Below are 26,867 nucleotides of genomic sequence, written 5' to 3'. Positions count from 1 at the left end.
TAATATATCAAACTTAAACATCTAAGTGGGGTAAGTAGGATTTTATTACACATTGAATGTCTCCATCTAGTGGTCCTATTAAAAACAGAAAAGTATTTTTTATGGTGAGAATTTTCACTTAATAAAACCTTACAGATGATTATCATAAAAAATGCAGACAGAGTTTTGAACATATATATTTTTTATTCATATATATAATAAATTTCTATGTACAATTTATTCTTCTTTTCTTCTTTTGTAAAGAAACACAATTAAAGAGAACGCTTTGATTGCAAACAGTGTTTCATACTAAAAGGAAATGGAAAAGTGCTCATAAAACTAGTGTCTGTGTGTTATTGTCCTCTTGTAACTATACTTTCGGTAGATACAACAGGGGTTTGCCACTGTTTTGCAAGGAGATCAGAATCTGAAGGCCATCTGAATCTGAAGTCACTTTGAAGTCATAAAATAAGAGGTGCCAGATGAGAATCATAAAGAGATTTACGTCACAGACAGCTCCTACATCATAAAGAAATATCCACCACACAATGTGAGGCTTTGGCTTTTATCGCACTGACTTTCATCGAAGCTCACACTCGCTACAAAGGAGACAACCAGGACTGGTGTATCTCCTCTCAACACTTTGAGTTTGCTTTCACAGCTGTGGTAGGTGCCCACTGTTTGCAATCCTGTTTGTAAGTTGATCTGCTTACTTAAATTTGTTTAAACCAAAGTGTTGTTGTGTGTTGTGTGAATGTCAGGGTTTAATCACTGACAGGAATAATGGTACATTCGACAAAGCACAGCTAGGACAGTGGAAACTGGCCACTGATTCACAAAGGGTGATGTCTGATTGTCTGTCAGTCAGCCTTAGTAGACAAAGTATGACACCATCAATGCAACATGATCACATAAATAACATCACAAAAACCATCCAGTGTACGGATTCTTCCTTTAGAACATTGGCAAGAAGTAAGCCCTCCCCCCCAATGGTAATACTTTAAACAAAATGTATTAATAGAATTTCTTTTCTTTAAAGCAGTTGAGACAGTCATGCAATATGCAGCCTAGTCAGACTAATGGCTGGCTACAGGGCCTCCTTTATGAAGTTGAAGAAATCCACGAATCATAAACTGATCAAGGTTAGCATTTTTAGTAGTAGGCAGGTAAGAGCTTAAATAAGCCCGTGGCAATGCCACAGTATGAAGGAAATGGGGCCAGAGGTTTGGTGTATACGTGCTAAATTGTATCTGTATGCACAGATATGAGTCAGGAGATCAATTCCGAGTCCTAGGCCCAGAGAAACGGTCCTTAAGTGCGGGCTGTAGGTGTAGGCCTGGGTCTGGGGGATTGAGATCCAGGCCCAGCCAGCTTAAAGGTCTTGCAGAAAAGAAAATATCCTAGGTAGAGTACACACTCCCGACAATGTCTGCGTGGCAGCTTTAAAGAATCACCACATTGAATACCACTCACGTTTCACAAACTGTACACGTCACGTCAATACAAAAGAGGGTTTTCCGCCACAGAGGACCCGTGCTTGTGTGTGTGAGAAGCCTCCCTCCGGTTGTGCTCTTGCTGCCTGTATTCCTTTGCGTGGACATCACATGGATAGACAGATAGCAGGGGGTTAGGTAGAGGGCCAGTCAGTGTCTACATTCTGAACTTGGAGACGGTCAGGGGCAAACGACTGAGAGGAAAGAGAGAAGGGGCTGAGTGGCTTTGCGGGAGAATTGTTTTGTGCTCAATGAGTTTTGAAGGCACTGTCACCTGTCACATGATGTCAACAAAGAACTCGCAGGGATTGCCCATAGCATGCTGGAAGGACTGGCGGCTGGCAGTGAGCTCAGGAGGAACGGCTGCTAACTCTCTCCCAGGAGGGGCTCCAGGGGGCGTGCTGCTGCTCACTGAGGTCTTGGGGGCCAGATGGGCAAGACAATAGGGGGGAGGCAAGCCTGGGGGGCCGTAGGAGGAGGCATGGCTTCGCTCGCTGTGGGCACATGACCCTGGCCCTGGCTGGGTGAAGGGGGCGTGGCTGTAGGTGAAGGAGAGGTGGCTGTTCTTTGAGTGAGAGTGAGTCCTGTGCAACTGACTGTGACTTGATCGAGCGTGGCTGTGACTGGAGATGGTGTGGCTGTGATGGCTCATTTGGCTGGCGGACCCACCACGCCTCCCTCCACGGACGCGGGGCTCTGACTCACTGCATGTTGACCTTTGACCCTTCTCCTGTGGGGAGGGGAGTCTACCTTTGCCTGCGCTGGGGTTGGATCCACTGCTTCGGCTTCCTGTTGAGGAAACAAAAAAAAGTACACTTAACAATATGAAACAGTCAGCAGCTCCATCTCACCAGCTACAGCTGATTTAGACCAGCTGATTTAGCTACTGATTTACACTGAGGCAGGTCACACATTAAACAAAATACTGTATATTATAAAGCTTAATGAAGCCTTCATGAACTGCAACAGACACTATACATCACATGGCATGTCATAAAGAGAAAGATCTCCTTCTGTGCAATACACAATAAAATGCATGAACACTATTAAATACATTAGTGGACTTTGTTTAAGGTGTGACAAGATATGTTCTTATGCAATCTAGCCAACAGTCAATGGCAAACAAGATAATTTAAAGGATTCTTCCCCCAAGTTCCACCTGCAGCAACTCATACCATGGGCTTCACCTGATATTCATACAAACACCGAAAACATTCACAGGTTATAATGTAAACATGATACACCTGCATCAGTAAGACACTACTACAGCACTTGGCTGATAATACCGAATAACACAAGTTACACAATACATTTGTTTAAGAAAGTTATTATATATTTGTTTTAAAGTAGGTTAGTGTCATTTTTCAATGCTGGTAATGCAAACTGGTGGCATCGTACTGATAGAGGTGTACCACACTGTTGCGAAATCACACATTCCACGCCTCCCCTTCCGCAATGAGCCCAACAGTACTGGGTAAAGTGGTGCATGATCGCCCCTATCAGTGAGAATGATAGCACAAGCCCTGGAGTGATCATCCTGCATCATGCACCTCCCAGCATAGTACGAATGCATGCCCAGGGGTGCAGAGAGGGAGAATGGACACACAGGATACACGGGCAGAGAAGGACGCACTGGAAGGGCGGTGGGAAAAAAAAAACCTTAAAGCCACAGTATGATAGGTGGAAAATGTTGAGTACAAGAGAAAGAGAAAGAGAGGAGGAATAGAATAAGATGAAGAGGATGAATGGTGAGATAGAGAGAGCAAGAAGAAAGAGAGCAGCAGAGGAGGAGAGGGGGTTAGCAGGCTTACCGGTTCCCCCAGTGTCCTGGGACTACCTCCTCCTTCAGTCTACCGTTGCCCAGCAGAAACAGAGGGAACAACAGAATTACACACACCTCCCAGCCCTTCACATATACCTAATGGACCTTACCACGTTACATCTGGCCCATATGGTCATAACTAATTTACACCTATGGCTGTTTTTGGCCCTTTCCTTATCATCCAACTAAAAAAAATCTTATGGGGAAACTGATCTTCAAAAAAGCAAAAAACGCACACATGCTATTATTAAAACAAGCAGCCAGACACTTAATTACCCACAAAGACTTGTTTGGAAGTGCCAAAAGAAACAAAAATACACATAAAATGCATCGCATGGCTATTCTTATCTTTGTCATCTCTGTCCCTTAACGTTTCAAAGGTTGCAGATAAACCAACTGAAACAGTGACAACCGGCGGAAAGCAAGACATGTCAATGTCTGGATGAATCACTCAAAACAATCAAAATCAGAGTAAGATGGTAACATGTAACATGTAGCTGGCTTAAAATGTATATTACAACCACACTGTCACAGCCACCCACTCACACCCCCTGGTTCTCCACTCTCCCTCAATGCAGATATTCAAAAAAACATGCAGAAGCAACACAAAGCACTGATCACGTTCTGATTCATAATGAAAACAAAGGATCATTCGAGAACTGATGAATAGAATGGGCTCGGTGTGGATAATTTCAAGCTGGCAATTTGTAATCAACATGGTTGATCAGATTGTTTTCGTGTACACACCCAGTACTGCAGAGCTGTCCGCTGCATGACTCAAGATGCTCATGATTGACCTGACAATACAGGACGCGTTTCAGAATACACATATTTGATTAATAAAGATGCAATCCAATGTCAACTTTCTGCCCAGGAGAGGCAGAAATTAGCACGAGTCAGACACTTATTAATACTGACATAATATGTCAGGAATACTTAGATTGTGGATAATGCCATGTTGCATGTTGAGTCAAATTATCACATTAATTAATGAAAGCCTGATAGAAAACTCAAAGGCCCGTTTCACCCCTGCATTTCATTGCTCACCCTCGCTGTGCTGGCTGCCTGCGCTCCCACTGTGGAAACTGTGGCACGGGTCTGAGTATCCTGGCGGGAAGCTGGGGGGTGCAGAGGGAAAGGGAGGGTAGGGGAATGGCTGCCCGCCCAGGGGCCAGGGGTTGCTGGTGGGAGGGAGCGGTGCCAGAGTGTCCTGCTCAGAGCCTCCACCGCTGGATCCCTCATTTAAATTGAGTGATGCCATGTCTTATTGGAGAGAAAACAGAACCAGAAAGGGAAAAGAAATTCAGTACAATCCTTCTTTTCATAAAAAAAATTCATACACATGGAGTTGCATTATTAACACAATGAGAGAAGTGGCTGTACTTTGGCAGAGGTCCCCGAAGGTATAGTAGCACTGCTCGGAGAAGGTGATCTTGTTGACGGTGTGTCTCAGGTAGCCATGTTTCAGCAGACTGCTTGCGTACTTCCTCGCATCTCGCCGGTCCTTGAATCCCTCAACTCTGGAGTAAAGCCAGTCCACCACGTCAGCACCTGACGCAGCAACAAACACACACATACACAGACATGTAGACTCTAATGTGTTGAACAGATGCTAAAAATACTCAATATGCATAACAGCCACAGCGGCTACATGTAGAAAAGCAGCACAACGTGGCAAGAACTTTGAATAAAGTTGGTTTGGTTAATGCCAAAACTATGTACGATAGTTTGTAGGCCTCAGACGTTGATTTTGTGGTTAGACAAACAAACAAACACTGATTAAAAATAATAAACCTCAAAGAAATGACTAGTATGTGATTACCGAATGTTATTAATTAGTTTTGCCTGTTTAAATTTCACATTTGTAATTCAACTTTGTGCTCTTCAGCAAATGGCAAATACACATTCATAAAACATATTCATTTATTTATTCTTCTTTTTTGGGTGTTTATTTTAAAGAGCTACATATAGCATTAGGCTTTTCCTCACAGACAGCACCAATGTTCAGAGCAGTATGCATACAGCTCAGGCCTGTTTATTTCTCCACCCTACATGCATTACTTACAGTGCATTTACAGTCTACATGAAACAAAGGTTTGCTTTTAGTTTTGTGTGTGCTCACACAGCTCAGCTTTCCTCACCAATGACAGCATTGGCGATGGTGATCTTCAACCACATCCTGTCTCGAATCTCCAGGCCAGAGTCGGGCAACTGCATCACCTTGACGATGGTTGCCATGTCTGTTTTACTTGCAGATAGAGGCAAGTCATCAAACTCTAGGATGGGAGAGGAGTGAGAAAGTATTGACAAGTGGAACTTTTCAATTGTTTTAAATGTTGTAAGGTTATCATAATTACCACATAATGGATGCTTCATAGAGTGAGGTGGTGGTTGGTTGTTTTTACCATAGTGTGGGTAAGGTCCTGTCAGAGCAGTGGTGTGTGAAATCCATGCTGCTGGGTCAATGGGTCTCACTGGCTCAGCTGAACACATGAAACAAATAAGGCAACTTGGATAAATAGATTCAAAAGGTCAAACCTGGTCAGGAACATCAGTAACATTGCTCCAAATGTAATAAAAATACGTTTGATTAGGTAAAATATGCATTTGCGAAGGAAAATTAGATATGTATCCACGTGATTGCAATATAGAACTAGTGTCTGTCTTACCACGAGGGATGGTGAAGTAGCTTCGTGGAGATGGGTCCCAACATTTGGCAACAGTAAGACTAATAGGACTGGAGAAGAAGCAAATAGAAAATCAGTTTAAATGTATGACCCAAATAATACAACAGACCGGAGTGAACACACTACTCTCTACATTCATCTCTTATACTGTTTTAATCATCAGCGCAGCGATCGAGTCAGTGTTTCCTTCGGTGGGAAGTAAGTCCCCACAAGTCACTAAATGACACCACACAATAATCTGCATATTCATACTGTAGGTGGCTTGAATGTTTTTTAGGCCAAGGACCCCTTAGCTGAAAGAGAGACGGAACAGGGTCGCTCTACTACATAAATTGTATAAAATTGAGTTGCACATTAAAATGGGCCGGGCGGATAAAAATGGATGGATGCATAGTCATATATTATTTATACATCATGGTTTAAACATACATGTAGAGGGCACAGTGAATCCTTAAGCTTACATGTGACTGTACCTGTGGATGGCTACCATAGTGGCTACCTTACCTTTAGTAAGGCAAGCCTATCATCAATGTTGTGTATACTAAATGTTTTTTTTTTCACAAAGGGGCCATATTATCATATTATCTTTGCTAATATGTTGGATTAATGTTAATCTATATTTTCAGACATATTTTAACTTTTGGAAAAAAATCTGACGGCCCCCCTGCAGTAACTCTGAGGACCTCCTAGGCGTCGCAAACCACCTTTAGAACATTAGTGTGTACAGTAAAGAAAAGTTGTATGTACTGTTAAAGCTTGTTCTAAACTCATTAACCAGCAGGAGAGCGAGGCAGGAAAGTAGCTGATAGCTGTGTTCTTTTGGAAAAAGTCAGAAAAAGGTTTTATTTTGCTAAATTCAGCAACAAACATGCTGTTTTGGCAACAATGGATAAACTGTACACTCATAATTTTTCTTGAAAAGGCTTTCCTTTAATTCTTTAAATCCTTTGAATACCTAAACAGCACCCTATCTGATGAACGTGTCAGTCTGAAGTGTAAGATTACACCTTACAACCTAAATAAGTTAAGCTCTCAATGTGATAATGTTCCGCAGCAGAGAGTTAAATAACGCTCAGTAGTTGGTCTGAGTTAGCTGTATGTTCTTACCCAGTTTTGGAAACAATCTCTCTGAGGATCCTCACAGCGTCGTCGTTGCTCATATTCTCAAAGTTTACGTCATTCACCTGGTTGGCAGACAACAAAATACATAATTGACTCATTACATACAATGTGTGTTTTGTAGCTCTGCAGAGGGCTCAAATGTATTCATGCACTTGTACTGTGCACATTAATCTCTGCAGCGCTCTTAGGCCTTCAGATGCCTGCAAATCCTAAGCTGCTTTCTACAGGATACACAGTCAAAATAAAACCTATATTGTAAATGTTAGGGCAACAACAAATTGTGGCCAGCCATGTTTTATAGAGGGTGTAACTCTATGAAACTAGCTGGCTCAGTCGTACAGAGATCGAGAGACATTAACAGGAAGGGAAAAGGAGAGGCAAAACTACAACTTTTACAAAAGAGCCTCGTAACAGAAGTGAATGCAAAATTGTGGTTCTTAATAGGTCACAAAGCCTCAGATAGAAATCTCATCTCTTTATGTGTCATGTTCAGCTTTCACACTGTACATACTGTAGCCGCAGAGGTCATTACGGCAAAAACATTGATATCTACCACAAAAGACAAAAGACGCGCATGATGACGAAAACTCCAAATGTTCAATAATATTTTGTATCTCTGAGAGTACCTGAAGGAGCATGTCTCCAGGTTCTATTCTTCCATCAGCAGCAACAGCGCCTCCTTTCATTATGGAGCCGATGTAGATGCCGCCGTCTCCCCGGTCATTACTCTGACCAACAATACTGATACCTAGAAAGTTGTACTTCTCTGTCAGGGAGAAAGCAGGGAATACACAGTATTAGATCTGAAAAACATTATAATAGCCATGCTTGTACATTAAAACGTATACATATACAATGGAAGTGTCAGGTTTACCCATGTTGAGCGTGACGGTGATGATGTTGAGGCTCATAGTTGAGTCTGTGATACTGCTGAAGGATGAAGACTGGAAAGGCAGGAAGAGGACACAATACATGACTTACAGTAAAGCACATCAGAAATAATCAAAGTGGCATGACTTCTGTATCAATCAGCCCACTCATCTGTTTCTCATACTCAATGTCAATTTTTTTTCATTTCACCAGGGGCGGTGATGTGTCTCAGCGGTGCTCACCCGGTCTATTTTGGCCACTTTGTGCCTCCGTCGGCGGCGCTTGTGTCTTCGCATCAGCTGTGAAGAAGAACTCTGTTCTGTGGAGCTACTGAGCCTGAAACGCATAAGACAAGATGGAAAATAATGATTTGGAGAGGGAAAGATATGATATTGGAATAAGACTACCATAGGGGAGACTAAAGAAATTACCTGACATGTTAAGCACAATGTTGTTTACAGTGTAAATGTTTTTGTAGATTTATATACAGTAAAATACAACAGCGCTTTACATAACAAGAAGGCAAATCAATTGTCACTTTGGAAGCTGAAGTTTGTAGTGCTGTTAAACCTATCCCCCCCTTGCATGTTGCATCCACAACACAAAGTCTGTAAGCAGCTTTATGTTGCCTTGAAAAAAGCTGACATACAGTATATATATATATATATATATATAAACTTTGTTGCTATTTGGTTTTTAACTTAAATCTTTAGTGCGTAACCTTTTGATATTAATGAACGTCCGTTACATTCAAGCCATTGCCAAATGATTTGCTACAAAGCTAATTAAGACTATCAGCTCCACACAACTCTCTCTGTATTTCTCAGTATGGCTGTGTTCAGCAGATTGTGGCGTCCGGTGACGAACAGTTTTGTTGTCATTACTTAGAATTCCTCATGGGGGAGACAGAAACTACGCACTATAGCTTTAATGACTGACTTCTGTAGCTGATTGGGATTTAAAGGAGTCGTAGCCTAAATTGCTGGTGGATCAATCACAACTAGAGCTGAAACGATTAGTTGATTAATCACTTAATTGTTTAAAACACAATTAATCAGCTACTATTTTGATCATGGATTAAGCAAAAATGCCAAATATATGCTAATTCCAGCTACACAAATGTGAGGGGTTTCTGCTTTTTATGTGTGTTATATCTTTGCTAATTAAATTTATTTTGGTATATATTTGTTGGACAGGTACAACGAGTAATTGGAACACAGGGAGTGACAGGATGTTTTCCACCAATGTCTGACATTTTGTGATTAATCAATAAAAAATAATGGATTCATTGATGGAAATAATTGTTAATTGCAGCCCTAGCCACAGTCAACATATTGTATTTTAAGGTGTTTACTAACTACTAATCACTACTTTTTTTATGAAAAACAATAGATTCAGAAACAAACAAATGCTATTGATCTGAGTGTCTGGACAGAGCAGAAACATATTTTGATGTGAGGTTGAATGTTACCTGCTAGCATCCTCGTCTTCCTCGCTGTCAACAAATGAGCTGGACTCCAACTCGCTGCTCATTACTGAGGTGCTGTCGTAACCCATGGCTGAGTCCCTTGCGGTGCGCTCTGATTTTGAGTGACCGTTGATGCGAGGGACTGGAGAGAGAAAGAGCAGAGCAGCATTGAGTCAGACGGGAGGTAATGTTGCTTATCGCGGGGGTCAATTCAGAACGAGAGGGAGAAAACAAGGTGGGTGGTGATTTATTTTTTATTTTAACTCGGACAATCAACAGTATGTTGTAAAAGAAGAAGAAAACAACAAAGATATAACACAAACATAGACAAACAATCAGATTTTACCAAAGAACAAAAAATACGTTTGAGAAGGAGCAGGCAGAAGTATAATGCTTATATAGTCCTGCCCCTACTTCACAATATCACTTTATTATAAAAAAAAAGAAATACAGTGCCTTACTGTACTCTCACTATCCCAGCAGTGTACAACTACCCTGTCCATCACCATACATACATTGCCAGTGAGGCCGTGCTGTCGCAGGGTGACAGCGGATTGGCTGGAAAGGTCTCATAAGGTGAAGAGGGCGTGGCAGCCAGCATATTCGCCGAGAGCAAGCAAAACATTCCAGCAACGTGGTCGCTCCCATCACTTTCTCTGCCCAGAGGGTTCTTCTATGAAAGCTGAGCTAGTGCACTCAATCAGCAGAGGGACATGACATCCACTGTGAGGATGAACACAACCATATTTCCTCCCACGCTCAGTTGACTGACACACCAGTGAACCTGCAAAAAGAGTGCAGGTTCACCGAGCCAGACTTAAATCTGTGTCTTTGTGCTGTGATCCGTCTGTGCTAGCCGCTCTCTAAAAGCCAGCCTGAGCCCAAGACGCTCTCTGCCCACTGGCTGGCTCCTGACAGCTTATCTACAACAGAGGCAGTGACAAAAATAGGGAATAAGCATAAAGGTACTCTGTGAAGAGCAGCAAGTAAGAAAACACAAAGTGAGTGAGTCACTTTTCAACTGGACGTGAAACTTTGGATGCAATATATATAATCATGACCTTTTCAAAAGAATAAGCGTGTTGTAAAAAGTCTGTATATGTTTATATTGACTTTGAAGCATAGATCGATAAATAATGCACTCACCAGATAAAGTCAATGTGTGACAATTTGGCAGGTTAACATTACATAAACATCTCTCTCCTTACTGCAAAACAAGAAGCCGCATATTTGAACTAACTAACTAACAATAATCACATTGGAATCATAGAAAAACCTGAATTAAACTAACCACAAAATGTATCATATAACATATTCAAATGTCAAATATCATCAACGGGCATAACACAACAAATCCCTCTCACCACAGCAGAGAGTGTGCCTTCATCCGACGTGCAGAGAAACTGAGCTGGGAGTCAGGAGGAAGTTTTGCCTGGTCCCTCCCTCCGATGGCACGCAACTATAGAATGACTGCTAATCTGTCTCTGACCAATCAGATGATGGTTTTCTCCAAAACAGAGATAATATGGGATTGGAGATGATGTGCTGCCCTGTCCCATCTCTGCCTCTGGTGAAAACACCATCAGGTTATTAAAAGCCCAAAATGCTTTTAGCAGCACTGCATCATGAAAAAAATATTTTTAAAGATACTTTTCATAACGGAGGACAGTCTCACCAGCTGTTTTTGTGCTTTGTGTTAATACTTTAATACAAGCATAAGTGCTTTGGCTAAGCCATGTCTTCTTTGACCTCAACCATTCAGCGCTGAGCAGCATTATACTTAAAAGCAATGGCTTGTTTTTATTCCTCTGCTACAATGTAATAACTGAACATTAGAGTCTTGTCTTACAACAGGTTAAGATGCAGAGCACCTGGCGGCGTTGAAACAGATCATATCCCATAATTCCATCCAACATGCAACACCTGTTCAACCTCCTAAAAGGTTCAACTGCTGCATTATTCATTCTAAAACGCCACAGCACACACAGAAAATAAGAAGGGATATGTTTACCAGGGCTGAGCACTTTAACCGATCACTGTAAAACAGCAAGCATTCACGCTGAGACAAAATCACTTGAAGCATGTGTATAAGGTGACAGGGGAATTCCTGCTGCTGCTGCTGCTGCAGGCTGCGAGGTAAAGAGGTGGGGCTACCAGCAATGTGACGATGACAGCAACCACTGAGCTAACACAGCCACATCGAGGTACATTATATGGAGGTCTTGCTTGACAGATTTATGAACCATCATACTGCTGGCTGGTTGATGATCCTGGTTGATTTAATCCACTCCCCTCGGGTCGCCGTTTTAGGCTACCTATGTTAAGAACTAGACGTGCCAGGGATTCTTTTATTCCTGTGGCTATTAAGAGCCTGAATTCACTTTTTATACAGTATGTGATTATTTATTTATTCCTGTCCGTGTTCATTATGACAGATTTACCTGTGTACTGTCCAATTGGATTCTGTCATTGGTTTTGGGGGAGGGAGTGTCTCCATTGATGTGTTGATGTGTGTCCTGTGTTGTGTTTACAATGTTGTTGTTATCTGGTGGTGCTTTTTCTGTGTATGTGTTTTTAGACATCCTGCTGCACACTAAAGTTTCTTTTCGAAGGATAAATAAAGTGGAACTTGGAACTTAAAGTGGAACTTGGATGCTTAAGAAATTCTCTGTTTTCTGTCGTCTGTATGATAGTGTCAGATCTGTATTGTCAGTCAACACATAGAAGTATCGAGGACAGATGCAAAGTCCATTAGGCCTGAGGTATTTCAGCATCAGCCACAAAACAGATGTGCAGTTGGCACTTAGCAGCAGTAGATCTGACATGTTGAGTGCCAACAATATGTCTTGAGCCTAATCAAAAAACCGCCACAAGATGCACGAGAGTGATGAAATCAATAGATGTGAATGTGCGGTTATTCGGCTAGGATCAAGTTAAATCAGTCACAGCTTTTCCTACAACCTCAACACCTGATGTTTTGCTCTGCCGAGGACAAGGGGAGAAGAGTCAGAGTGACAACTGGCTTTGCTGTGAGTAAAACCAAAAGCAGAGGGTGAGCATCAGAAGTTGCTGATTCATTATTTCCTGCCATAAAAACAAAACTAATTCTGCCAAAAAAAAGGTCTGTGTGGCAAGAACAGGAATAGAATGAAGCAGATCTCTAAAAATATTGCAGGTATGATTATGCTGGTAACAGAACACACCTTTTCCTGAAGCACCAGTATACTAGTCTACCCTGTTCTCTCATGTGATGTTGCTTGGCAGGCTCTCATATTAAAAACATTGAGTCTGTAAAGGAAAGCAGTTCTTTTACAGGAGCAGGAAGAAAGCTGTCCTATTCTACCAAAGTGATTTCTATAGAAATTGCTGCAGTCAAATGCCAAAACGATAAAGCAGATGTGTCCACACTTGATAACGGCTCTCAGGGGCTTTGAAAAGCGAGATCCTAACAATTTCTTTTCGAGGTAGACTGTATATGGTTGCATTTATATCTCAACAACAGCTGAAAAATAAGTGATATTTCACTAAACACTAGTGTCTTCTGACACTGGGTGTAATCATCGTACAGGATTGGAGTGTGGCTACCAAGTGGAAAACAGCCTCTGACCATGAACCTGAGCTGCACACAGGAAACAGAGGAAAGGTTCATTGGGAAGACAGTGAATTCCAGAAAGTTTGACATACAGTGAATGTCTTCACTCCTTACTTTCTTCACTCTTCGGAGAAAGTGGATATTTATGTGTTTCTTGGTCTCATATTGCTAAAGTTCAAATTATACACCATCCCTGAGGGCATTTTTTCATACAGGTCTACTTTTCTTTTCTTTTTTAAAGGAAGTTAAGTGTTGATTGAGAGGCATTGAACTGTAATAACTTGGAAATTACGAGATAATTGCATTTTTAGGATCCATCTGTTCCTGGCTGATAATACTCACGCTCAGTTTCTCTCGCCCTCCTCCGTGCCCGCTCTCTCTCTCGCTCTCTGCGATGGCTCAGGAGAGACTCTGTTCCCGTCTCGGTGTCCAGGCCATCTCGACTGCTCACCGCATTGGCACTGCAATACACACATCGTAAAACTTCAGTCAGATTTGTAATGATGTACAAAACACACACAAACTCCCTCTGTCTCTCTCACAGAAGATCTTTCAAATTCTCTAGCCAGTCTGTGACTCCTGAACATATTCCCCAGCTACGATAAACTTCTGTCTGTTGTAATATCTGTTTGCCTGCCATTCAGCCTTAGGGGAGTATGCAACTCATATTATGACTCTGTTACAAATTCAATCCCCCTGGCCAAAATAGCACTTTCATTGTTCTGCTGGTATGTGATGTGTTTTCCACTAAGTGTCATTAATGACCAGATACCCTGCGAGGGAGCCATTCTGGACAATACTGGCATTAATGAGACCTATTGAAAGCCCAGATGGTGCCTGGAGCATGATTGGGAGAGAGACAGACAGGGGAGAATGACAGATTGCATAAAAAAGCGAGAAGTGGTAGATCAGGTGTGGGCTGAGCAATAAACTGGCCTGTGTACTTGGGGTGTGGGAGGAGTTTGGGAGTTCTGGAGAGGCTGGAGGGCAGATTGTTATTCTGTCAGAGGGCTGGAGACGCTGTGGCCTCAGGCACCAGGGTTAAGGGACCTACACAGCCACCGGGCACCTAGGAAACCTAAAGCTGGTGAGAACTCTACTCAGCCCTGTCAGTCTGTCACACATACTTAAGCATGTTCCCTACACCTGCATAAATAATTGCACTTTCACGCTGGCGCATTCATGCATTCATGCACACTCAAATGTCAGTGCTCACATACAAACAGTGTCATATTCATAGTCTACAAACAGAACAAAAGAGGCATAAAACACAAACATCATCCTGCAGTGGTTTAAAAGCAACGTTCTCAAACACCTCAGTGGCAGCGTGTGGATGATCAAAGCAAATTAAAAACACAATAGCAGACAAGATGCTGCGTCTGCTGTGTTCACTCAGCCGGATGAAGTGCTCAATGAGGCATGCTTCTGCTACACGCTTCTGCTGCGGCGGTACTAATGGGTGCACCTGGTCTGGGCTTCACCAGTACAGGTCAGTGCATGTATGCAAATATCACTGTAGATGCATAGTTTGGATGCATTTCTATTAGTAGTGATTGGACAGCAGGGTGATGATGGATGTGGTGGTGACTGCCCGTCTGTCAAGGCTGTCAAGGGCTGCTGACCAGACAGGGCGGCAGGTCTGCTGATCCGGGGGGAGATTATCCAAGGCGCTAGGCTGCAGCTGTGAACAAATGACACCCCCTTTCAACCCACCCGTCTGCTGCCAATCGCCACCCCCTCCCTCTTGGAAATGGAGATGGGTGCTTTTAATGTCCGTTAATCCGGATTACCAGGCAGAAGCACATCAGTTGTGTGCATTCTCAGCCATTAAACACCTATTCTGTGTGCTCATCAAATAGAGCCATTCATGCCGACAAACACATGAAATGCATGAATACAGCACAAGAGAAAATGAAGTGGTAATAATATTCTGGCTATTTACAGAGAGAGGTAAAGGGTGGAAGACTGGATTCATTTGAGAAAGAGAGGAGGTTCGCTATGGCTATTCACCATGCTGTTTCTCTGAGAGAAAGGCCTGCCTATCTGACTCAAAGAGGGAAAGAGAAAGGAAGAGTGAGGGAGGGGGCGGGGGGACATGACGTGGGGTAAGGGGGCTGGCACACTGTCGTTTTGCTCCACAAGGTGGCGTAGTCATAGTGAAAGCTGGCCAGGAACAATAAAGTCATCAGGACAGCTGACAGCCAAACAGCAGGGGGCAGCCCATAGAGGGCAAGAGCGAGCTGAGATGTCAAACGCTGGATAAAGAGATACACTGAGACATGACAGATTGCATGTTCTCAATATAGATCCTCAGCCGTTTTGCTCTAGTGCAGTAATGGCAACAACCCTTGCCCCCTACCGCCCCCAGCCCTTCTCACTATATTTAGCGTGGGACTTCTGCTTAGCAAGTGCAGTGATATTCTCCAATCTGCCAGTTTGAAGTCAAAGTCTGGACTCAGGTAACAGTCACCAGGCAGTCAAGAACGTCTCCATTTCTGAGCTTTTAGGCACCAACATGTTTATGGGCCACATATGCCTTTATTAGCCGAGTATGGATGAGTGACTGAATACAATGGGCCTCACTGAGTGCCAGTATTTGCCTGAAGATGTTTATGCTGCGAAGGCTATTTCAAGAATCAGCAGCACTGGCAGCGTACGCATCATGTTTACACCGATGAGCGGACTAACGCCTTACTCCATGGTTGAGTGGGCAGGAGGGAACATACACACAAGTGGGAGAAATACTCACAGCTCATGCATGTTCTCACACTCAAGCTTGAGCACATAGTTTATGCCATATTCACACACAGGCGTATTATATAGACCACCTACACCTCCTATACGAGCCTATGATGACAAATCTCTCTGATGAGCTTTCCACATTCTGATTAGCACATATGGCACGCTGTGAAATAAAAAGGTCACCCAGTGCACAGGATTGTGTGCTTGAATACAGCTGCCTACATGCCCATGTGTGTGAAATTGTGCATACATGACAGGCAGTAATCAGCCTACTTACTGGAAGGAGGGAGGCCGTGAGTCTCCAATGCCCCCTGTTCTCTCGAGAGGAGGGGGCAGCTCTGGATGGCTCTCTGTGCACTGAGATCCTCCATCAGAGTGGGCACTCTCTGCCAGGACCAACTGAGAGAGACAAGTTGGAGAAAAGGAAAGATTTGTTAAAGCCCAGACATATTCAGCTCTGAGAGAAACACAAACAATATTGTGTTAAATGATATAGGCCCCATAGTAGGAATGCACCGATCCAACTTTTTCAGTCCTGATACCGATACCTGGGCTTAGTCCCGATCCAATACCCAGTGTTTAATTAATAAGCTGTATGGCTCACTGTGTGTAAGAGACTGGGATCGTTTTCCTATGTGTAAGGCAACATCAGACTTGACTTAAACATTGCTTTCCTAAGTTATTTGTTAAACAAAATGTAATAAATAAATACAGATATATAGAGTTACTAAACTGTTATTGATTATTCAAATTATAAATTGTGAAGAAGCAACTTGGTAAAACATCTTCAAAAAGAACAGGAGTTACAATTCAAGATGATGCAACAACAAATTGCTCAAAACTTACACAGAAATTAAAATTCCAGTATATGATGTATATAGTATATAAACATAGAATTGAATTGAATAGATCGACCCAATTGTCTTCGATACACGATCCAGCTTTTTGAGTCAGTATCAGCACGATATGAGTATCAGATCAGTGCATCCCTAACCCATAGCGAAAAAAAAGAGAAAATCAAAAACAACCTCAACAGACTTTGCAACACTCAAAAATAAACACAGTGATATTGACACCAGAGACAAGCACAGAGGAAAGGCTATGAAATGAGATGCTGTGAAGAGGCCTATAGAGATGACTGGTGGCTGGCTGCACATAAACAACTTGACCACACTGCTTTCACTCAGTCGAGTGTCAGCACAAAGGATGATGACCCTTAGATACAACTACTCTCCTTTCATCTGAGCCAGAATAATGAAAGTTATAGCAGGTAGTCGTGGAAAGAATAGCAACTGCATGGACTATGATTATTCTAATGTGAGCTTTGGGATTCACAGGTGGCATTAGATTCCTATATGAACTAGAGCTGGGCGATATGGAAAAAAATCTAATATCACAATATTGTTGACCAAATACCTCAATATCGATATTGCGGCGATATTGTAGGGTTGACAATTGGTGCTTACAAAAAAATATTGACACAATGAGATTTTTGATAAATAATCATCATTAATGTGTATATAATAACTAAGTGGGTAAAGACAAATAATAGAAAAGCTAGAACAGTCTGGTAAATTCAAAAGATGACATCACTTTACTGTAATCCAGCCATTAAAACCAGGGACAGATAACACTTGTGTCATATTGCGATACTACGATATCCAAAATCTAAGACGATATCTATACTCATACCACGATATCGATATAATATCGATTTATTGCCCAGCCCTAATATGAACCATGTGTGCTACTTTTTATTTGCTCCATTTCAAAGTCTGAAAGTATTTCTGCATTTCCCATCATCTTCTGTCTCTGTGTGCTGTATCTGTGTGCCGAATGGCTTTCTGTCTGAAAGAATGAGCAGATTCCGCTCTGGTTCTTGGTTCTCCAGTTTTGTGTAAAACTGCTTTAAAAACATGAATTTCTGTGTTTGACAATATTATTACAGTAAGGAAAAATAAAAAACACTAAAAGCATGGATGCACTGCTCTGACTTTTTCTCTCCTGACACTCATTCCTGATCAGATAACCAGTGCCCCAGCTCATTAAGATTATTTTATGGAAGGTAACATGAGGCAAGGACTTGATGAACAGTTGTTGATGGTCTCACGCTTGCCATAACTTTCAAGCAGCAGGAATTAACAAACGTCGAAGAAAGTGATGTAAAGATTTGTCACCGTAAATGGAGCTTAAAGAAACTCTGACATAGTGTAAGAAGCTAAAATACTCTGGAATGACACAACCGTATACTTCTTCTAATTGCATTACATGTGGCTGATATAAAAAAATATTAAAACATAGTATATATACAGTACAGGCCAAAAGTTTGGACACACCTTCTCATTCAATGCATTTCCTTTTTCATTTTCATGACTATTTACATTGTAGATTCTCACTGAAGGCATCAAAACTATGAATGAACACATATGGAATTATGTACTTAACAAAAAAGTGTGAAATAACTGAAAACATGTCTTATATTTTAGATTCTTCAAAGTAGCCACCCTTTGCTTTTTATTAATAAGGGAAAAAAATTCCACTAATTAACCCCTGACAAAGCACACCTGTGAAGTGAAAACCATTTCAGGTGACTACCTCATGAAGCTCATTGAGAGAACACCAAGGGTTTGCAGCGCTATCAAAAAAAGCAAAGGGTGGCTACTTTGAAGAATCTAAAATATAAGACATGTTTTCAGTTATTTCACACTTTTTTGTTAAGTATATAATTCCAGATGTGTTCATTCATAGTTTTGATGCTTTCAGTGAGAATCTACAATGTAAATAGTCATAAAGAAACACATTGAATGAGAAGGTGTGTCCAAACTTTTGGACTGTACTGTATATATATTGGGCACTTTTGGTGCAAAATGTAATGCAAATGTTAAAAATGTATTTCATTGGTTAAGAAATCTCTTTATGAAAGGGGTTGCCTGCTTTAAAGAAAAGTGAGAACCCCTGGTGTAGTGTATGGAGTAATTCTGGTAAATCAAATGTGAGTGAATCTTGAAGATGCACACAGTACCTTTGGGCTAACTAGTTGTTGAGCAGCAGTGTGGTAAAGTGAGACCACATGCTTTAAGTCCTGTCGTTAGTATTGACACTGTGTAAGTGATATTGAGCAAGACAGTCCCTAACAACTCTATAGCTATAGCTATAGCCACTGTGTCCCTGATTCTGACCTCTGACCTTCTCGTGGAGCAAACTAATGAATTTCCCCACAGAGGTCAATAAAGCATAATATTATCCTGCTGGATTGTTAAAATAATCTAATAAAAAAGCCACCAAGTAGATTAAACACAGAGACTGTCGAACTAATCTATACATTCTTGCTCTAGAATTCCATCAATGTTTTGTTTTAACCCGTGTCTTCTGTTCTGTACAACAGAGCAATAATTAGGATGTAAATCCTCCTTTAATATGATAGACTGATTTGATTTATCATACTTTATTGTCCCCGTAGAAAAACCTGGGTTCACAACCCTGTTTATCTTCCATAATTACAAATCACTATGAAGCTACAGAAGTCAATAGAGTAACTATGACAATCAAAAAGGTTACACAGTATAGTACGATATTCCTTGTTTAAGCAGTCAAACTCAGCCACCTCTGATTATATTTTGTAACAGTAGCTAAGTTTAATATCTAATGGAATCACCCATACTTACACAATACAGCTGAACAGTGAGATCAAGGTGAAGAGTGTTTTTAAAAGCTCTGCGGAGGCGTTACATAGCTAGATTTACATGATCCACAAGTGCTCCACATTTCTTTGGTTAGTGCTGAGGTAGCACAGCCGGGAGAGAGGGGCCGCATGGGTGCACTATCCATCTCACTTACCCAGGATACTACTCTCCCGTTGAAGCAGGGCAGCTTGGCGTTGTCATCGGAAATCTCTTCTTTGACAACCCTGGGGAACAGGCAGACAGATACAGTCGGGTTAACCGACCAGGAGAAGGACACATAGTCAGCTCAACAACACAACACAGTACAGTCTGGTGACCCTTCCCTTCCCTGCCTAGTTGATACATACTGAGAGCAATTCACGCTTTGTAAGTCAAATTTTCCACATGGCTTTCAAACAGCTTTAGTTTGCACTCTTGTTGGCGTGGGTAAGCTCAATGAACAGCAGGGATGACACTCTCAGCCCGAGTCTCTATTCATTTATTTTATTTATTGATTTATGGACATTATGGCTGTCTTTCAGTAACACTAAGCACAACAATGTGATAAGGTCTGCTCAAACTGGCAAGGATAGGGCCATAAATAAGTAATGAATGGGTCTTATAGTAACCTGTGAATGTGTGCACTGTTGATAGATAGATAGATAGATAGATAGATAGATAGATAGATAGATAGATAGATAGATAGATAGATAGATAGATAGATGACGGACAGACAGACAGACAGACAGGTAAATGTTATGTGTGTGTGGGTAGGAAAATCCTCAGAGTGGCGACAACAGGGTGTCAAGGCACGGGAGTGTGTATTAATAGAGCGATCTAGTGTGTGATCCTCCCTCAGTGTGTTGGTAAGTTGGTTGTAAATTCCCTACCCTGACCTGCTGGGACACTGTTCAGCAGCAACCAGTTACTGCACCTGCTAGGCTTGTGTCACGTAGATCAAACCTGGAGCTGGCCAATAGGTACAGGAGATGAGCTGGCACGCACGCACGCACGCACGCACGCACGCACACACACACACACACACACACACACACACACACACACACACACACACACGGGCTAAACATCCTGATGTACTGTATTTACCAGTTTCTATTATAACCCCATGTATGTATTTGTGCACATTGTTTGTGTTTTTTGCAAAGGATTTTCCCAGAAATTGTACGACCAAGCATTTCAGAGCGTCTGTGGAGATCTCACATTAGCTTCTTGGCTTTGAACACGGTACATGAAAAGGGAGAGGCACAACTTGAGAGCATCAGAAAAGCCTAAGAAGGTTTGATGCAGGGGTGTCTCTGACAGCGACTTTACAGATTTTTTTTTCCACTTCTTATTTGCCAGAACTTCCCTGCTGCTGAAATGATTAGCCAAGCCCGGTTGTGTTATTGTGCGCGCTGCTGCTGTGGGAGCTGTATTGCTGGGAATGGTGGACGGAGATAACGTAGCCTTGTGGCTGGAACTGACGACCGCAGAGTCAGCCGCTGTGGCCTGTTCCACCTCAGGGAGGAAAAGGGAGGGAGGGAGGGGCGGGCTGTCTCTGCCGGCTGCTTGTTAGGTAGGAAGTGTTTGCATCCTCTCTCTCGAGCTGCATGACCAGCTGTAAGGTGACTTGTGAGGATGTGGGAGTGGCCCGTGCAAATAAAATATCAGCAACGCTTCTTCTTTCTAATGTTTGACTTGGATAAGGATGCCTTTTCCACTTGCGCACACACAGGTCACCAATGTTACTGCATTTTTACATTTTCTGAAAGAACTGGCATGCAAAAATAAATCTCTTAAACATATCTCTGTCTGTCATAAGAACTGGAACCAGATGAACCAAGAAACAATTCCAATCATAACAGATGACGTCTTTATCATGCGGTAAAATACCCATGGCCTGCATTCTTTTCAGTTTCCATCTGATATCAGGGGCAGTGTTAGTTCCACCCTGAACACTTAAAAAGCACAGACACACACAAACACACACACACGCACACAAACAGCAACCCCTGTTTAGAGAAGCATATGACTGGTGTGACTGGTGTCTGACTTCTTAGATCTGTGACAGCTTAAATAGGTCTTAACAAATTTCACAGGATAATGACAAAAGATTTATTCTGGTGATCACTGAATATTTCACTGCTGGGGATATCTGTGTAGCTGGGGAAGATTAGAAGTGTGCGTTTATGCTTTGATAGACAGAGGAGGGTTGGGTAGTTACAGCTTAAACCAGAAACCAGGGGCAGGAGAAGCCTGCCAACACCGGCCAGCAGCCCAAGGACTTTGGTGGGCTGATGCTAATGATACTATAAACAGGGAAGCAAAATATTTGACTTCAATATGACACGGATGCTGACTCAGTAAACAGCGAAATTCAACTTTAACCACCCAGAAAGCTGTTAATAATAGCATGCATACTGTTGATGTCACATTTAGTGCTGTAACTGTGTGATTTTCCCAGCATCACAATAACAAAGTCCAGATGTTTTGGGTTTTCCATTTTCCATTGATATAGGGCTGCACGATATGAGGAAATATGCGATATGCGATAACATTGTTGAATATCACGATAACAATATTACTTGCGATAAATAAACAGATATTAAAGTGTGCTCAGTTCTGCTGCTTTCAGTATTCTGCTAAAATACAACAACTTGCTTGTTGAATTTAACTGCATTTTAAAGTGCAGTTTTTTACAGATACTCTCTCTTTAACTAACTCAAAAAACCTCTTAGTGTCTTACGATATGTCGCAGCCTTTCGCAATGTGTTTATTGCGCAAGTTGATATTGCGATAACAATTAAAAAAAAACGACTGCGCAGCCCTACATTGATAATGTCACTATCTGACAAATATTGTATAATCACTATTACAGTAAAAGTGTTGTTGTTAATGCTATGACACACAAATGCAGTATAACCTTCGAAATCTGTCACTATCCTCAAACAGGCGAGGTGAGGCAGGGGTGCATTTGTGCAGAAAGCTGCAGATTTGTGTCTCCTAACTACAGGGGCTTAGCACCCCTACCTCAGCAGAAGAAAGATTCCCCTACCAGCCCCCTGTTTTCTAAGGCACAGACAAGACTGTTTCTTTCAGAGCCTCAGCTTGGCTGCTTCCTCAGCTCCAGAGTGCCTCTGTGACTTGCATTATAGTGAGGTCTCAAACCCACTCACCACCAGTGGCAATGACAAAATGCCATATCATCACCTTGAAGTCTCTGAAAAAAGCCAAGTGGGTTGCTTGAAAACACGTCCTCCATAAGCTTCCTGTCTTATGAATATGGATGAATGAATGAATATTACAGGGGGGAAACTGAGGTATGAAATGTGCACAAAGAAACGTTCATCGTTTAATTTCCATACGCTCTGTTGTGTGGACAGAAATGCCACAGCCCATGGTTACATGTATTCCATACGATTCCAAAGGGAAATGAAATGACATGTTCACTGCGGTAAGCTGAGGCTTTTCGGGGGCAAAACGTTTATCAAATTTGTGTGGCCATTACTTAGAGAGCTGATACTGCCAGCACAAAAGTAGTTCAGCAATCCCATAAGAAAATGGCTGTTTTTTTTCTGCACAGCAGGGGGTCTACTACAGAGGACCTTGCACTGACTGCTAATTTACATTTCAAACACTGTCTATAACTGCAAGGGATTTGATGTTTTCCCTCTCTGCTCAGCGGTCTTATTCCTCCCTAGCTAATTCTCCAGCAGCCATACTGTCAGTGTGTATGCAGTACAGCCAGAAAGGCTACCACAAAGCGCTGCTATCCTCTGTGCCTTTGACTGGGTTTGCTTCCATACTGTGCCAGTACCATACGGCACTCTCACAGAGCCTGCATATTCAACCTTAACTCAAAGGCTGGAATGCTGATGGAGACGCCTTTATAAACTGAGTATGGTGAAAACACATTCATTTGACAATGTCCAATTCATGGCATCATTTGGCATGCATTGCTGATGCACATGCAGGAGCAGGTTGGCCTACTGTAGTGGTGTGTTCAGCAACACGGAGCCACGTCTCCATGTGGCGAAAGCAAACACGCTTTGTTTGTTTTCATAATCTTCTTGTCGATCACCTGAGGCCCAGTGAGCAGCCCGGCCTGCAGTGCAACAGAGGCAGGAAGCCGGGGCTGGGGACAAAGCAGCGCACCAAGCCTAGCCTGCCACCAGGAAGAGCCAGTTTCCCTCACAAGGTCAGGCTGCAGTGGAAATGTATGACGTTTGGCTCTATAGACACTGCCTGCGTCTGCATTTCCTCCAATCATGTTTGCCATTACTGTGCTAGATATTAATGTGTGTGGGCCCATGTATGACTGTTCAGGCTGGAATGAGAAATAGGCACTGACACAAATATGTTATCCTCAGCAGAGGCCTAAAGCAAGTAGATCTCGCTGACCAAGAGAGAGGGCTTTAAAAAAGAGCTTCTGTAGACCTGCTGTAACTCCTGAAAATCAGGATGGGATTACAAAGAGAGGAACAGAGAGAAAACAAAAGAATAGAAAGAAGGAAGAAATATTCCAGCATCCAGTGGCTAGAAGAAGTAGTCCCTGTGACTTTCTGGTGTAGAATTCACCGTGAAAAATAAGAAAATGACTTACAGTAAAAGACCAATTATACTTAATTAGTCCATTCGGGTTCAATCATTTGCTAAAAAAAAACCTTTTCATGTGACGTAATGCATTATGAAATCTTTTTTTGTTCCATAACTAATGCTACAACATAATCAGGTTTAATATAACTGTAGGTTTAACTATTAATGTATCTTTTCTGACAAGTAAATGACCATACTGTATATTATCTGTCTAAATACACCAAATAGAGGGATGTGATGTGATGAGATGGTGATTGCCCCTTCACTGTGTATTATTTAACCTGAATGTATTCCTCAGGAAAACAAACAAATATTTCTAATCAGTCTGTCTGGTATTACTGTAACAACACAGAATATTAGAAATTAAAAAAATGTAAAATGTAGTATTGTTTGACAGATCGCCACTGGGGCGATTACATAGAAAAGGTGGCTACATGATTGCATATCTAGTAGTCACAGCCACTGGCCTGTGGTTGCTATATTCCCTTGGGATTCACCTGCAGTCCATTGTGTGTGTGTGTGTGTGTGTGTGTGTGTGTGTGTGTGTGTGTGTGTGTGTGTGTGTGTGTGTGTGTGTGTGTGTGTGTGTGTTTGTAAAGAAATATAACTTCATGGGCTATTACAAGTGGATGAATAAAAAAGATGAAATGGTAATTTCTTATGATACATACTGAAAATGAAATGCTACAATAACCAGGCACAGGGAAACCAAGCAAGACAACATGAAAACTTAGAACTCTCACACATTTATATTCCGCATGGTTCATACAATGACACTAATGTGGGTAAATAGATTGACACACACAAGGGGAGCAGGGGTCTGGCTCTGTGTAATGCATGCAGGGCTGCGTCATTAGGGCTCTGGACAGATCTGGTATCACTTTAAGCACTCATGTGTCTCCTCCACTGCGCACAGGGTAGTAACGAGCAGGTGCCAGGAGCATGGAAACAGACAGGGCACTGTAGTTGGCACACATGGAACAATGTTGCAGCCAGCGCAGTCTGATGTTGCCTATCACGGCCTGTAATAAGCGCTTTATATAGGCTACACACACACACACACACACACACACACACACACACACACACACACACACACACACACACACACACACACACACACACACACATACACACACACACACACACACACACACACACACAGCAATAATAAATAAGTAAGCCAGACGAACAGGCGAATAATAATCATGGTGGCCACTTACCCAAAATCCTGGTCCATCGATTTGAAGAAGAATTTGTAGCTATTGACCGGTCGATTGTTGAGGACATTTTTAAAATCCGCTAAGGTGACTTTCTCTGGAGAGACGGACAGTTTGACCAGATAAGGAGTCTCCTCCTCGTCTATGTGATATATTATTTTAGTCTCCGCCATGAGAGTGAGGGGAGGACAATCATTGACACATGAAAGGAACAAGGGTTGGCAGCGCAATAAACAGGCCTGCTATGTGACCAGCTACCCGTAGAATAACATAACAGCAGTCCCTAACACATAAACCTGGACACAACACGATGGTGAACGCAGCTCCGTGTGTTGGACGAAGCCAGCGAAAATCCAGACATAATCGCGTTGTGAGTGCCTGTATTCCTGCTCCGGTGTGAGTCGCTACGGTGGCTCTCTCGGCACTAAAACAGGAAGGGACAGTCCACATCCTTGCGATATGGAGTTGGGAATATTGGTATTTTTTACAGGCTAATTGGTAAGACAGTGCTGTCATCTAGTGGTGTGTCTGGGCTGTGCGCAGGCCGTTATACAACACAAAATACTGTAGGCTACACTCTACTGTACAGGCATTATATGGAACAAAGAGAAAGCGGCCTTTTTTAATTATCACCACCAACTCTGATATAACAGTGGGATATGCTACTGTGTGACACTGTCAATTTAACTCATTCATTCAATTCAATTCAAAAAAACTTGTCACCGTAAATATACAGTAATATACTGGAAGCAGCTTCGCCAGTAAACTACTGTTTATTTACAGTAAGCATACAGTTTTTAAATTTGAAGGTATTTTACTGTAAATAGACCTACAGTTTCTTACTGTATTATTTTAATTTACAGTAACATACTGGCTGCAGTGTAATTCCCTCCTTTTCCTTTATTTCCCCAAGATGCATTGGTATTAACCGTAAATGTAATCTGTAACATTCGCAGATAGTGCTGTAATATTATTTTCTCCCAGAATGCATTGCCATTTACAGTATGATCCTGTATAACTATAACACAGTAAGATACTGTGACATTATAGCTGTAAATTTGCATCAAACGTTTACAGCGTAGCCTATATATATATATATATATATATATATATATCGCAAGTAATATCATTATTGCGATATTCAACAACATTATCGCGTTATAGTTATATAGTTTAAAATATATGGTGACCTATTTTGAATATGATTAGTTGGGATAACCCAAGGAATAGAAACAATCCTATAAAATAAGCAAAATTATTTAAATCATATATTTTTTATTTCGTTAAATATAGTAGCAGCACTGTGATATTTTTTTTTTGGGGGGAGCAACATGCAGAAGCTGCTCTAATGATTGTATAGGCTAATGAGATTTCCTTCAGTTAATTAAATATTAGATGTCCATAACAATAATTGCAAATGACAGTAATAATAAGTAGACATATTGCATTCATTATCACTGAATGGGACTGATCACCCCAGGAGTGAATATAGGTGGAAGTGTTGTACTGTGCAGCTGGTTACAATGGCACATGAACTACACACTTATTACACAAAGAACACAATGTTAATGCATCTACAATAAAAAAAAAAGCTAAATTACTTACTTTAAATAG

At 41.7% G+C, this 26,867-nt stretch overlaps 1 protein-coding gene across 8 annotated transcripts; it reads right to left on the bottom strand.

Moving 5' to 3' along the window:
• Positions 1-192: 192 nt before the first annotated feature.
• Positions 193-25,696, bottom strand: LOC120559134 (segment polarity protein dishevelled homolog DVL-1-like). Of its 8 annotated transcripts, XR_005639216.1 has the most exons (16): positions 25,257-25,696; positions 19,613-19,682; positions 16,053-16,174; positions 13,376-13,494; positions 9,445-9,583; positions 8,216-8,309; positions 7,978-8,047; positions 7,730-7,869; positions 7,089-7,165; positions 5,964-6,031; positions 5,436-5,777; positions 4,678-4,845; positions 4,342-4,557; positions 4,042-4,091; positions 3,284-3,322; positions 2,130-2,261 (listed from the first exon to the last, which is right to left on the bottom strand). XR_005639216.1 is itself a non-coding variant. In XM_039800618.1 (15 exons), the coding sequence occupies exons 1-15, from the start codon at positions 25,424-25,426 to the stop codon at positions 1,750-1,752; spliced, it is 2,226 nt and encodes a 741-aa protein (XP_039656552.1). In that variant the 5' UTR covers positions 25,427-25,692; the 3' UTR covers positions 193-1,749. The 8 variants fall into 8 exon arrangements, 7 of the variants coding, with proteins under 7 accessions (XP_039656552.1, XP_039656553.1, XP_039656551.1 ...); XM_039800618.1 differs by lacking the exons at positions 3,284-3,322; positions 4,042-4,091 and having other exon boundaries at positions 193-2,261; positions 5,436-5,570; positions 5,652-5,777; positions 25,257-25,692; XM_039800619.1 differs by lacking the exons at positions 3,284-3,322; positions 4,042-4,091 and having other exon boundaries at positions 193-2,261; positions 5,436-5,570; positions 5,700-5,777; positions 25,257-25,692.
• Positions 25,697-26,867: the final 1,171 nt, after the last annotated feature.

This window comes from Perca fluviatilis, chromosome 5 (genome assembly GCF_010015445.1).
Source record: "Perca fluviatilis chromosome 5, GENO_Pfluv_1.0, whole genome shotgun sequence".
Lineage (NCBI taxonomy): Eukaryota > Metazoa > Chordata > Actinopteri > Perciformes > Percidae > Perca > Perca fluviatilis.
The sequence above is the reverse complement of the archived record's forward strand: the minus strand, read 5'-3'. Positions and strand labels throughout refer to the sequence as shown.

Excerpts from the sequence above, each read along its gene's own strand:
- LOC120559134 (XM_039800617.1), bottom strand. The coding sequence starts at position 25,426 with ATGGCGGAGACTAAAATAATATATCACATAGACGAGGAGGAGACTCCT. Across the intron at positions 16,175-19,612 it reads ACGGGAGAGTAGTATCCTGG|TTGGTCCTGGCAGAGAGTGC; the intron begins GTAAGTGAGATG and ends TGTCTCTCTCAG. Across the intron at positions 13,495-16,052 it reads TCACGGCCTCCCTCCTTCCA|TGCCAATGCGGTGAGCAGTC; the intron begins GTAAGTAGGCTG and ends TGTGTATTGCAG.